The sequence below is a fragment of the Anser cygnoides genome, chromosome 33 (genome assembly GCF_040182565.1).
Source record: "Anser cygnoides isolate HZ-2024a breed goose chromosome 33, Taihu_goose_T2T_genome, whole genome shotgun sequence".
Lineage (NCBI taxonomy): Eukaryota > Metazoa > Chordata > Aves > Anseriformes > Anatidae > Anser > Anser cygnoides.
Genome location: NC_089905.1, coordinates 3391305 through 3403372, shown reverse-complemented (window position 1 = coordinate 3403372; position 12068 = coordinate 3391305). Strand labels below are relative to the sequence as shown.

Sequence of the window (12068 nt, the reverse complement as noted above, 5' to 3'; positions counted from 1 at the left end):
GCGTGGCCAGGATGGGGAGAGGCGGGGCTGGGCTCTCGCGGAGGAGCAGGAGCCGCCGCCATTTTGGTGTCGCTACCTCGGCGCGGAGTGGGGCTGGAGCAAGGGCCGGGCCGGGCCGGGCCGGGCGAAGGTCGCGGTCCCGGGCAGCGGCCGGGAGGATGCGGCGCGGAGGAGCCTGACGGTAAAGGGGACGGGAACGGGGCGGGGTGGGGCCGAGAGAGGGGCTGCCGGCGCTTACGCTCTTTTCTCCTCCTCAGGGGCGGCGGCTTCTTGGGCGCTGAGGAGATGGACGCTGGAGCCCGCCCGGGCGGCGGCACCCCGGGGCAGTCCCGCGAGTACAAGCTGGTGATGCTGGGCGCCGGCGGCGTCGGCAAGAGCGGTGCGTGCGGGGGAAGGGGCCGCGGAGAGGCCTGAAGTCCCGTGGCCTGCTCGGCCCCGGCGCCGTCTTCGCGGGCCGGGTTCGTGTGCTGCCCGCCCGGGGCGGGAGGGAGCGCGGCGTGTCGTCGCTTTCCGTGCCCTGGAAAAAACAAACAAACAAAAACAAAGCTTCCAGCTTTGTTTCTGAATCCTCTAAGGCCGCGTTTGTTGAGGATAAGAGCGTAGTTCTCCACGTTTCTGCGTTGTTTAATCTGTTTGGTTCTTGCGTTGTTTTTTCTCTGTCAGTTTTATCTTCTAGTTGTTAGTTGAATAATATCAGGTAAATAACACGCACAGATGTGTTGTGAAGTGAATGCCGAAGTGGCAGACTTATTTACCAGACTTATGTGACTGTAAGCCTCCGATTTTTGTTTCCAGCCATGACTATGCAGTTCATCAGTCACCGATTTCCGGAGGATCACGATCCCACAATTGGTATGAAAAATCTCTTTTCTCTTTCCTCTTTGCCATTCACTCCATCTCCTAGGAGACTGAGGTGCTGTCGAGTCCATTTCTTTAATGTGTTCGATGTAAAGGAGCATGTGAACTTGGCTGTAAATTGAGGAGTCAGGTCCCTTAGTTTACTAATTTACAGTGTTAAAAGTTTTGAGACTACCGTAAGGACTGGGATACATATCCCGAGTTTTCTCTCTTGAATGTTTTTCCCATCATGTATTCATTTATTTGGGCCAAATGCTACCTTGTATTTGTATGTTGACAAATAAGAATAAGAAACTTCTGAGGGGTGATTACTAGTTTTCTGTTCAAAAAATCTAATCTAATCTGATGCAGATCAGTTACTGTTAATTTGTCAGGCCAAACTGTGCTTTGTGGTTTGGAAATTTCACATTAACAGGGGTGAAGTGCTTCAGAGCTGAATATGTTGTTATGTACAGTGATGTTGAAGGGCTTGGAATACCTCTGCTCAGGTTATTCAGAGAGACTATGGACTCTCTGTCCTCGGAAATATTCAGAGGCCACCTGGATGTGATCCTGAGCCAAGTGGCTCTGGGTGAGCATGTTTCAGCAGGGTTTGGACCAGATGGACCCAGCTGAGAAGATCCTAAATCACAAAGCAGTCAAATTTTAATTTGTTGTTAAGTGAAGAACTGGCTAATTTACTGTTATAATATTAACAGCTTACGTGGTTCTTGTGTAACATTCTGTGTAGTGATGACTAATGCATATTGCAATTGTACTCCAACTTTGTTTTTTCTGATGTGCCATGAATTCACAGAGGATGCTTATAAAATACGAATACGCATTGATGATGAACCTGCTAATCTGGATATCTTAGACACGGCGGGGCAGGTATGTAAGCACTAATCAGTGAGTGGGAGGGTGTTAGAAGTCTGTAATGATCAGTTACAGAGACAGAAGTCCTGTAAGAGTATCCCTATCTTTTCTTCCAAATCGTTTTTAGAGCTGTTGTAGTTCTTCTAAGTATCATATTGTTTATAGCATCTGTATCATTTTATATATGTTCAGGCATCCCAGGCAGTACTATTTTCATATACTGTTTTCTCCATTGCATCTTGCTATTCATGCTCAGCAAGTGATTGATATATATTGGCTGAAAAAAATACACATTTGCATAATTTCTATAGCAAGGGAAGTTTGGTATTAATCCAATAGTATCTCGTCCTATATGTAACAGGACGAGAAGATAGATGACCCGTTTGCTAATAGTGTTTTTATGCAGCTGTTTTTGGAATACATACTTCGTTTCCGATTTTAAGCAGATTGGAAAGTCATCATATTTGTGCAATTGAAATGTAATTGTCTGTTTCTAGGCAGAGTTTACGGCCATGAGAGACCAGTACATGAGGGCTGGCGAGGGATTTATCATCTGTTATTCAATCACAGACCGACGCAGTTTCCATGAAGTGCGTGAATTCAAACAGCTTATCTATCGCGTTCGGCGCACTGATGACACTCCTGTGGTCCTGGTGGGAAATAAATCTGATCTGACACAGCTACGGCAGGTAAATGGCTAAGAAATAGGCCCTCAATTACATTTCTCCTGTAAAGTGTGGTAATAAAAGAGGTCAGATTCCCTTTCTCAATTTTTTTCTGCATGTTTACTATACAAGTTGAACATTAGAGAAGTACATATTTAACCTGGTATGTGTTGAATAACCAAATGCACATAGCAATCACAAAGGTAAAGTTTTCAGATTGATTCTTTGAGTTTCAACCTAGGTTTTTTTTTCCAAACCTAGGTTGAAACTCAAAGAATCAATCCTTTTTAATTCCTGAAGAGAGATGCTGTTAATAGAGATACAGCATTCCATAAACCACTTGCAAATAGTAGTACAAATTACAAAGTACAAATTACAGATGCAAGTGTGATAAGAATAGAGGCATAATAATGGGGAACTTAGAATCTAAGAATGGGCAGAAAGGAAAATGAGTTTCAGCTTAAGGAAATTGTATTGTCTGTGGGGAAAACAGTTTGAAGCAGAGGTTCACTGCGTGGAAAAGTAACATGAAAAACAATTTCCAGAAGTGCTGTTTCTACACCTGATTTTTTAGTGTGCGTTGTGGCAGGAAAGTCATGGTAGTTAAGGTAGAAGCCCCATGCTAAGAGGTGTAAAGCATAGGACAGGGAGTGGGTGCTTGTCTTTGTATGTCTTTGGCAAGACTGGTGTTCAGGAAAGGTTTTGTTCAGTTCCGGGAAGTGATTTGACAAAAATAATAGATTTTAACCAAGAGATGGAAATACCCTTAACTGACCAAGCTGACAAATACTTGTGTTAGGGCTGAGAACTGCTCGTATTAGGCAGTCCCTGATTAAGTTCCAAGAAAGGAATATTCCTTCAATGGTGGTTGTTTTTCTATAATGACCAGAAGCTGCTATGTCTGGAGAATCTCTTACAGATGATTGCATTGCTTGAGAAGCGATGAGTGAAAAAGAAATGGTTTTGTAAAGATTTAGACATCAGTGGAAACGTGCTGTTAGGAAAGTGGGAGAGGGTGCATGTAAAGTTCTGGGCTGAACAGAGTAGGAAGAGGTAGACTTTATGGTTTTGCCTTTCTTGATAAGCGTGAACTTTGTTTTAGGTCTCCAAAGAAGAAGGCTCTGCTTTAGCTCGAGAATTCAACTGCCCTTTTTTTGAAACTTCAGCTGCGTACCGTTATTATATTGATGATGTATTTCATGCTCTTGTGAGAGAAATCCGCAGGAAAGAAAAAGAAGCAGTAATGGCAATGGAAAAAAAATCCAAACCTAAAAGCAGCATGTGGAAAAGACTAAAGTCACCATTTAGAAGGAAGAAGGACTCAGTCACTTGAACGGAGATAATTCCTCTGCAGAATAAAACCTGTGAACGGCCATTTGTAACCGAAGTGGTTTAGTGACATTTCAACAGTATGTTTTAGACTGACGGGACTTTTATGAGGGAGTGTGTAACTTTACCAATTATTTTTGTTTAAAATGGTATCTCTTCATTTTGGATATTTAACTTAAGATACAGTAACAATTTTGTTTGTTGTCATTTTTTGACTGGATCCAGCAAATACTGTTTATATGTTGTTGGTTACAAATGCCGATAGGTTTATGACACTGCACTTTTTAATGTTTGTCTTTGGTCACTGCATACTGGAAGTTGAACTGTGTAAAAATATCGCTGAACTTCTACCCAGCCTAACTTAATTTTTTTTCCTAGTTGTTTGCACAACAAAATTTTGCTGCTCTCCAGAACAGTAACCCACATCATGAGAGAAGGCTTTCTGAGGTCGTGCTGAGAAGTAGTTTACAAAGTGTATGTCATGACTGTGTCCAGCTACATATTGGTGGCAATGAAGGGAGATGTACTAGAGGGGTTTTGTTGTTGTTCTCACTGAGAAGAATTTTTCTATCAAAAGTAATGTGGCATATCTTGTGCAAGTTTATCTGAGTTATCAGTTAAACCTCAGTGTGGTAGGTGGGATTCTAAACAAGTCAGAAAAAGCAAATTACGGTTCCTATGGCAGCTATAACTTGGCAACAGTGCATGAATATGTAGCATTTTCCTACTGTATATAGCATTTACTGTGTTGTCATAGCATGTGTAATGTAATGATGCTGTAGATGCTCTAGAAACTACAGCTTTGAATTTTCTGACTTGCTTTTTAAAATGACAGCTGTAATGGTGCAGTGGCTTATTTATTTACATTCAATTTTATATTATTATTTTAAAGGAGCCAGTATCATTGAGTAGAAGTCTTTAATGTAGTCATTTCAAATTATTCTATGATAACTACTTTGTAAAGAAAATGACTGAAACTGAGGTATCTGGGCCCAGGATTCTTCCAATACTGTCTTAAAAGTAGAACTAGTGATGCAGTAGAAGGAAGCAGTTAGCTGGGCACCAATGACAGATTTCTCTTGACAGATATTCATATCCCTGATCTTAAATATGCAAGAGGTCCAGTTAGTGCATGTACATGTGTTTTTTTTATGCTCAGTAATCAATGATTCGGTTAAGAAAGTGCTTCTGAGGCAGATGCTCCGTGCATAGCAGATCTTTTTTTGCTTTTGAGGTGATTTACATATACATTGGTTATAGAATTTAAATCCAGAGCTTGTGTCACAGTGCTAAAAGGTCACTGGAGAGATGAATGTCTGGTGTTCATTTTTTAAATAGTACAGCAAATCATGATGAGATGACTCAGATGTGTTTAAAACACTTTTCTCAGAGACCTAAGTGCCTAGACTCTTTCAGTTTAGGAATGAAAGAGACTCTAGTCTGTAGGTGTAGTATAGCTTCTGTTAATCTTTGATCATCCATGTCAGTAACTGTTAATCTTACTGACTAAAAATAAGATCTGTAACGTCAGTCTTAGTGTGCTGCATATGTGCAGTCAAAACTGAAAATGAAGTTGTTCAAATTTGTATGTAAAAGGATCTAGTACAAGTAAGGATAACAAATATAATCCTTTACACTTTCTTCTTTCTAAACTCTTTACTATTTAAGTTACCACTGGAAATTCTGTGCCTGGTGCTTTTAAGAATATTTGCTTTGTGTGGGATTAAAAACAAAGAAATTTATAATAAAAAATGGGGGGTGAGCATTTTTTTTATTTTGTTTGTAGCTGAGCTAAATATCTAAATTGGTCTCTGTTTCTCACTTCCTTCCAAAACTCCAGTGTTACGATACGCTAGTAATCATTGCACATAACGCCGATTGAAAAAGAGACTGAGAATAATCTGGATTGTTGGGAACGTAAGATCTCTTTTAAATTAACAGTGTGAGCAGTTGTGCATATCTTTCAGTAGCTACTGGTTTAGAACTTAAAGCCTATTATTCATTCATTGTCGGAATAAATAAATGCTGTCTATAACCCTTAAAAATCCTAGGAAAACCATTCGGCAGAGAATTTGGGGAGGAGGGGAGTGACAACTAAGATGTTGCTCTAAAAGCAGTTGCTGATTCTGTTGTCATAACAATTTCTTCAAACCAGACTTTTGGGACTGCTAAGCAGGGGCCTGATTGTGATTACAAGTTTTCCCTGTGCTTTTCCTTAATTCAGTAATTTAACATAAGTATTAGTCAGCTTCCTACATTCAAAGTTTTCAGATAGCATGCAAAGTTAACCTGCCAGCAGTACTGAAAGCTATATGGGACTAATATTTCACCTTAACGTAACTGATGTCTGTGCCTTACCTGATTCCTTCAATGCAATTCAAGTGTTTACTAATGCCTTTTGTGAGCCTGTTGCTTATAGAACTATTAAATCAGAACAGCAGCAAGCACTTTTTTTACAGTATTATTCAAACAGAGTTTTATTTTTGTCATATATAAATTTGTACACGGGATTATTGTTTTATTTGACACAATATAGAATTTTTAATACAAAATTTGTATTTGACGTTTTAATGTGTGGTGTGTAGTATGGTGGGTAGAAGGCTGCTTAGCATGAGAGTGCTGAAGTAGCAAAGCTCACGGTGTGTTTTTAAGTTACTTTGGAAAATGCTCATCTTGCTAGCTGGTGGCTTGAAGGTAAAATAATAGTAATAATAAATTTTAAAAATGGAATTGGTAATTTATGTTTAAGTGGTGCAAAGCTTAAAAATTAAGATGTCTGGTGCTAAAGCATTTAAATGACCTAGATATTTTGCAATTGTATTACTTTACGTTTCTATGCTCTATATAATGTGTGTTAGCTTTCACAGTTCTAGTTACGAGGAATGAAAGAATTACTGGACGAGTTAAGTGTCTAAATCTTCATCCAGATACTTCGGTACTGAGATGCTGGGCTAACCAGTCCTGCGTTTTCTGATGAATCAGATTCTCTGAGCATTGGTTGTTTGTATGTTATTATTTTGTACTGATAGAAAGCAGCTGTTTGGAGGCTCCTTTTGGTCTATGTCATGGTTTTTTCACCCCTTCAAGATGTTATTAGAAACATAAAAATTACTTCAGTATATTTTCTAAGTAGTAGTAAATAGCACAATTGTGACGGCCTTGGTGGTGGTATTTTCTTCCTGTATTAGTGTGCAGTTTTCCTTGTCATTTAATACTGTGTCTCCTTTGTAAGCCAACTATAAAACATTACAGGTCTATCTAGCTTTAATACCTTAGAAGCCATGTTACATTGCTGCTTCCCCGATTTTGCAAGCAACTTAAGAATATACTGACTATCACATTTTCTTAGGGCTTTCCAGTAACTCATTCTGCTGTCACCTTGCTCATGCTCCTTTTGGTTTTTGTTTTTCACAGTTGAGGACATTCATTCTTATTTCCTGATAGCTTTGCTTCTTTACTTGTCTTGGGAGAGAGAGAAAATATCCTAGTACATCTCCCTATTAACCCTGTACCTTCATAAACCTTCAATACATCCTGAGTCAAGTTCAGAAATGCAATGACCTTGTTCTCATGCTCGGCTGTCACTGGTCTTACTGTTGCTCCTGTTATTTGCAATGGAGTGGGCCGATTTATTCGAAGTCAGCATGTTAAAGTGTAGTTAAGTGGTAGGTAGTGGTTCATTTTGCTACATCACTGTCATACTTCCCTAAAAACAGCAAACATAATTTAGCCCTAAGGAAAAGGCTCTCTTTGAATCTTTTTTTTTTTTTTTTTTTTGGCTACATGTCTTTCAAATGTAGACTGGAACAGACTTCTTTGCCAGCATTCATACTAAAAAATTATAAATACATAAGTGCTGTGGTAAGATCTTAGAACGAATTAGGGGAAAAATTCAAATTACCTTCTTGGAAGCATCTCTTCCTTAAACAGCATGAAAATATCGGTGGAATGAAAAAACTTAACACCACTGCATTCCTATAACTCTTTCTCCAAGGTGATTGTCAGCTGCCGTTTGTCATCTAAATAGTTACAGGAGGTTTCTCCTTTTTTTTTTTTTTTTAATATAAAAGCTTACTGTAATGGCAACTTCGATCCATAAGGTAGTTTTTTGTTTACAGAAGTCAGTACTATTGCATGATTGTTGTCTGGGTCTCCAAGAGTTTGGAAAGGTGTCAAATGTGTCTTGTATGGGAACAGGGAGAGCTTTTCAGTGTTTCATCCCCCTGAGGCCAAGCTCAGAGGTGTGTTTAAGGCAGTAATTACCAAGATACGTTCACAAACATTCCCAGGAACAAAGAAATCATAGCTAAGGGTCTAACACTATCATAATGCATGTGTAGTTGAGCAAATGTTACTGTTGTCCACTCTGAGCATACTAAGAAAAGCTTTGTTATATTCTGTGGTGCTGATACAGCTTTACTTTTGCTTGCTTTTATTGCAGGAATGCAAAACCGTAACACCTTCTTACTGTTGATAAAGGTCAGTCTTTTGCTGACATAACAAATTGTTTACAAAAGTGCAAAACTAGTAAAAATTTAAAATACGCAGATGTTAATTACATATAACTGAGAAATCCTGTGACTTTCTTACTGAATTAAAGTGGCAATACTTCATGTTGCAAGACTGGAAGAGTGAAAAAAAATGCTATATAGAAAACAGATGACTAAGTATCTGGGTCACAGGAGCTTGCTGACATGCCTGCTCTTTTACACAGGTATAAATCCGGTTGCAAGAAACCTTACAAGATTTAAGATGAATGCTCCTGATCTGATCCTTTTCCTCCAGCGCAAGCCAGCTGCATTCTGGTTTGCACTTAGCCACAGCAAATGAGTGAAGCTGGAATGTTTCACGGCGTAGGCTGAGGTCATTTCTTCCAGTGAGTCTGCGCATTCAATTCGCAGAAGATGCACAAGAGGCATATGACTTGAATTTGCACTGGAACAGCTAAACCACTAGATGGCCTACAGCGGAAGATGCAACCAGTATTATTCTGGATGGAAAGGTCTGATCTAACACGCGCCTTCTTTGCTAATCATCAGCTTTAAATCCTGCATATAACTGGAACGCTCTATGAATAAATAAACCCTAGAAGCACAGGAAGAAAAAAAACAACTATGAAAACATTACCAAAACTTAGTAAAGTTTGAGATGTTACCTTAAGATGACTTGAAAGGATGAAAAGAAAAAAAAAATAAAGCTTATTAAAACAAGCTTATTACATGACCTAAGCACGGTCACACTAACACTCATCAGCCAGTAAAACCAATCCTGCCATGAGATCCCAAAGGACAGTTGTATGGTTGGGTTGTTGGTTCCTTTGGTTCCTTTGTGTTTTTTTGTTTTTCTTTCTTTATTGTAAAGAAGAGACTACAGCACTTTGAAAATATAATTAGAAAAACTGGAACTTCTTCTGGGGCCATATTGTGACTAATGTTGGAGTTGCAAGGAAATAATATTCTCTGAAGAGAATATTGATAACTTTAAAAAAGGTATGGGTTGGTGATGGACAAGACACCTATTCAGTCTGTTAGCATCCACTATGATTAGATGGTATTCTGTAAAGGCTTACTATTAGATTTCTGTCCGCAAAGTGCAGCTTTTGCGCAAGGTCATCTTTTGTGTTCACTCCTTTTATAGATTTTTTTCCCATGATCCCCAGACATTCTTTTCCCTTTTTTTTTTACTGATATATAGGCAGAAAAAATGCATAATGACAAGAAATACAGTAATATTATATAATTATATATGTTACATAAAAAAATATAAATATCTAAAGCTGAACCTTAGCTTTAATGGCCCCTAACCCTAATGGCCTCTGAAACTCCACCTCATGGGCAATAACCTTAATGTTCCCTAAAGCCTAACAAACCTATCTGTAACACTAACCCTAAACTCTGACCAAAACCATACCCCTAACCCAAACATCCAGTTAGGGAGGGTTTCCACCTGAAAGGTTCCTCCTTGCGTATCTTAAGGAAATCTGTCAAACTTAAGAGCAAAGTGTAGCAAAAGGAACAGATTCTAAATTTGCTGAAAATTAAACCAAACCCAAACCAAATAGCCTCAAAGAGCACTTGCCTTTCTGCTGCCTAGTCTCCCTCCTCATTTTTCCTGTCATTTCCCTTTCCGTTATCTCCTTACTTTCTCCTACTTATTTCTTGGTATGTTTTTCCTTTCCTGTTGTGTTTCCTGACTGGCCTGGTAGATAAAGGATCTTCTCAAGAATCACAGAAAGAAGAAAGTAGAGCAGGCGCTTAGACAAAGCACTTGAAAGAAAAACAGGCAGGTTTGACGTTACAGACCTTCTGTGTACAGACATCACAATTTTCTAGTGTTGTAGGTTCTGAGAGAGCTTAACTTTAGATACTAGCAAAGATTTGTTAAGTTTCAACAGTAACACTACTAGCGTTGGGGCCGTTTTATCTGTCTCAAAACGTCTTTTTAAATGGTCAAGATCCAAATGCTGCATTTTGACCAGGGTGGGATGAGAGGTCTAAAGCATGAGGCACTGCCCAGGGACGGGACAGGTTGCCCTGAAAGGGAAGGGGGCTTGGAGGGAGATGAGCTATTTCTGACTCTGCCTGTTAAAGGAAATGCCGAAAGAGCCCTGACCCAGAGTCTGTGATGAAGAAGCAAATCGCATTACCATGGTAACTAGTCCTGCTCCTCTGTTGAATTAGGTGAGGTAGGAGCTGTCAGAGAAGGAGGGGCCCAATTATGCTGCCAGTGAAAGCAATGGCAAAAATCCCGTTGATTTAAATGGCAGCAGCACTCAGACCCAAAGAAGGTGGGAAGAGAGTCAGAGCAGAGCTTCCATGCTTTTCTGAAAACCATTTCTCTTTTCATGGTTTGTCAAACCCATTCTATTTGCTTTTTTTCTTCTTTTTCTAATGCAAATTCTTTTGTTTCTGCTTCAGCTGAATAGTGTAAGAACCTGAAATGGGATGTTTGTTAAAGGCGTGCAGTATTAGACACAGAAGCCAAGCAGAGAGGGGCAAAGAGAGATTTTTGCTTTCACATCTTCCACGGTAGAAAACAGTCAGCGACTCTGTGCTTTGGCTGAGCAGTTTGAGTCAACCGCTTTGCTAACTGCAGTTATTACAGTGATAAATAACCGACAGTGCTTAAACACTGGGATCAATCCCAGCGCAGACAACAACGTACAGGTGTTAAAACACGGAGCCCTCTTTTCTGAGTTGTCGGACGTTGGCTTCAGATGCATGCACAAGTAACGTGGCTCACTGCATCGCAGTTAGTGGCTTCTAATATTTCTGGTTTCTGTGTAAAGCACCTCGTCAGACTGCCATTATAAAACTGTATGGTGGAACTGAATTTAAGAAAGGCCTCACCAAAGCAGGAGTCAGGTCATGCTGATTAAACTTCTTGAGCGTTTCAGTAACTTCCTCCTCAGTATTATTAAGTTTATGACTAAAATAGCTGAGAATGACATCAGTGAATCTGGTCATGGTACCTGTTGCAACTTGATCATTTTCATCTTGTAGTGGAGTCAAGTTGAGGTGTTTGTTTTGTTTTGTTTGTTTGTTTGTTCTTTTAATGTTCAGTGTGAACGGTGTTTCCCCAGGTTCCAGTTTTTCTATTGACCTTAACCTTCTCCTTTAAGAACTGTTCAAAATTCCTGGAATCAAAGATCCCACCTTCGACAGGGTGGGTCAAGTCGAGGCAGAATTTCTACGTCAACTTCTTAGTATTTCCTGTCCTTTTGCACCCCTGTGCTGCCTTGGCCTCCTGCCGAAAAGGTTAACTATGTTCACTATGGCGCATTTGTATTTGAGAAGGCATGCAAAAATCTTCCAAAAGTGCACTTTACAGTTGGAATTCAAGGCACAAAAGTTTGTGATATTCTTATCTCTTGGATGTGGTGCTCCCTCCTTTGAAAGTGAGCCGTTCCTTTCTGGTGGAAAATCGTGTATGAAGAGCACTGACCACATTCAATTTTCTGGAACATTAAACAATCTTTTCATAAAGTGTGGACTGAAACCATCACGGTCCTTAAAAATGAGACCTGAAGTTCACATGAAGTTTATTTTAGGTATTTAGACACCTAAAATACCTTTGGATTTTGCTTCTTTGTGATAGCTTCCCTTTCACAAGGGAAGTACACAAAGAGTGAAGTGCAGCATTAAAGTGCTTGCTGTAGCCTATGTTGCTGTGGAAACACAGTTCAGTGTTCTGTGCTATTTGGCATTTTCTATAGGCATGGCTTTGTGCCTAGCAATGTTGTTCTGATGGGGAGCTGCAGAAAAAGCCAGTTACAGAAGCCAGATCACTGTACATAGGAGAGACTGGTGTATCTCACACAGTGATACGGACGAAAGTGTTCCTGAAGAATTCAGTTTTGCC

The 12068-nt window shown here is 39.7% G+C and overlaps 1 protein-coding gene across 1 annotated transcript; it reads left to right on the top strand.

Annotated features, from left to right (window-relative positions):
* The first annotated feature begins 19 nt into the window (after positions 1–19).
* Positions 20–6437, top strand: RIT1 (Ras like without CAAX 1). Its single transcript, XM_048049188.2, has 6 exons — positions 20–181; positions 258–379; positions 796–852; positions 1655–1728; positions 2211–2402; positions 3481–6437. The coding sequence occupies exons 2-6, from the start codon at positions 286–288 to the stop codon at positions 3709–3711; spliced, it is 648 nt and encodes a 215-aa protein (XP_047905145.1). The 5' UTR covers positions 20–181; positions 258–285; the 3' UTR covers positions 3712–6437.
* Positions 6438–12068: the final 5631 nt, after the last annotated feature.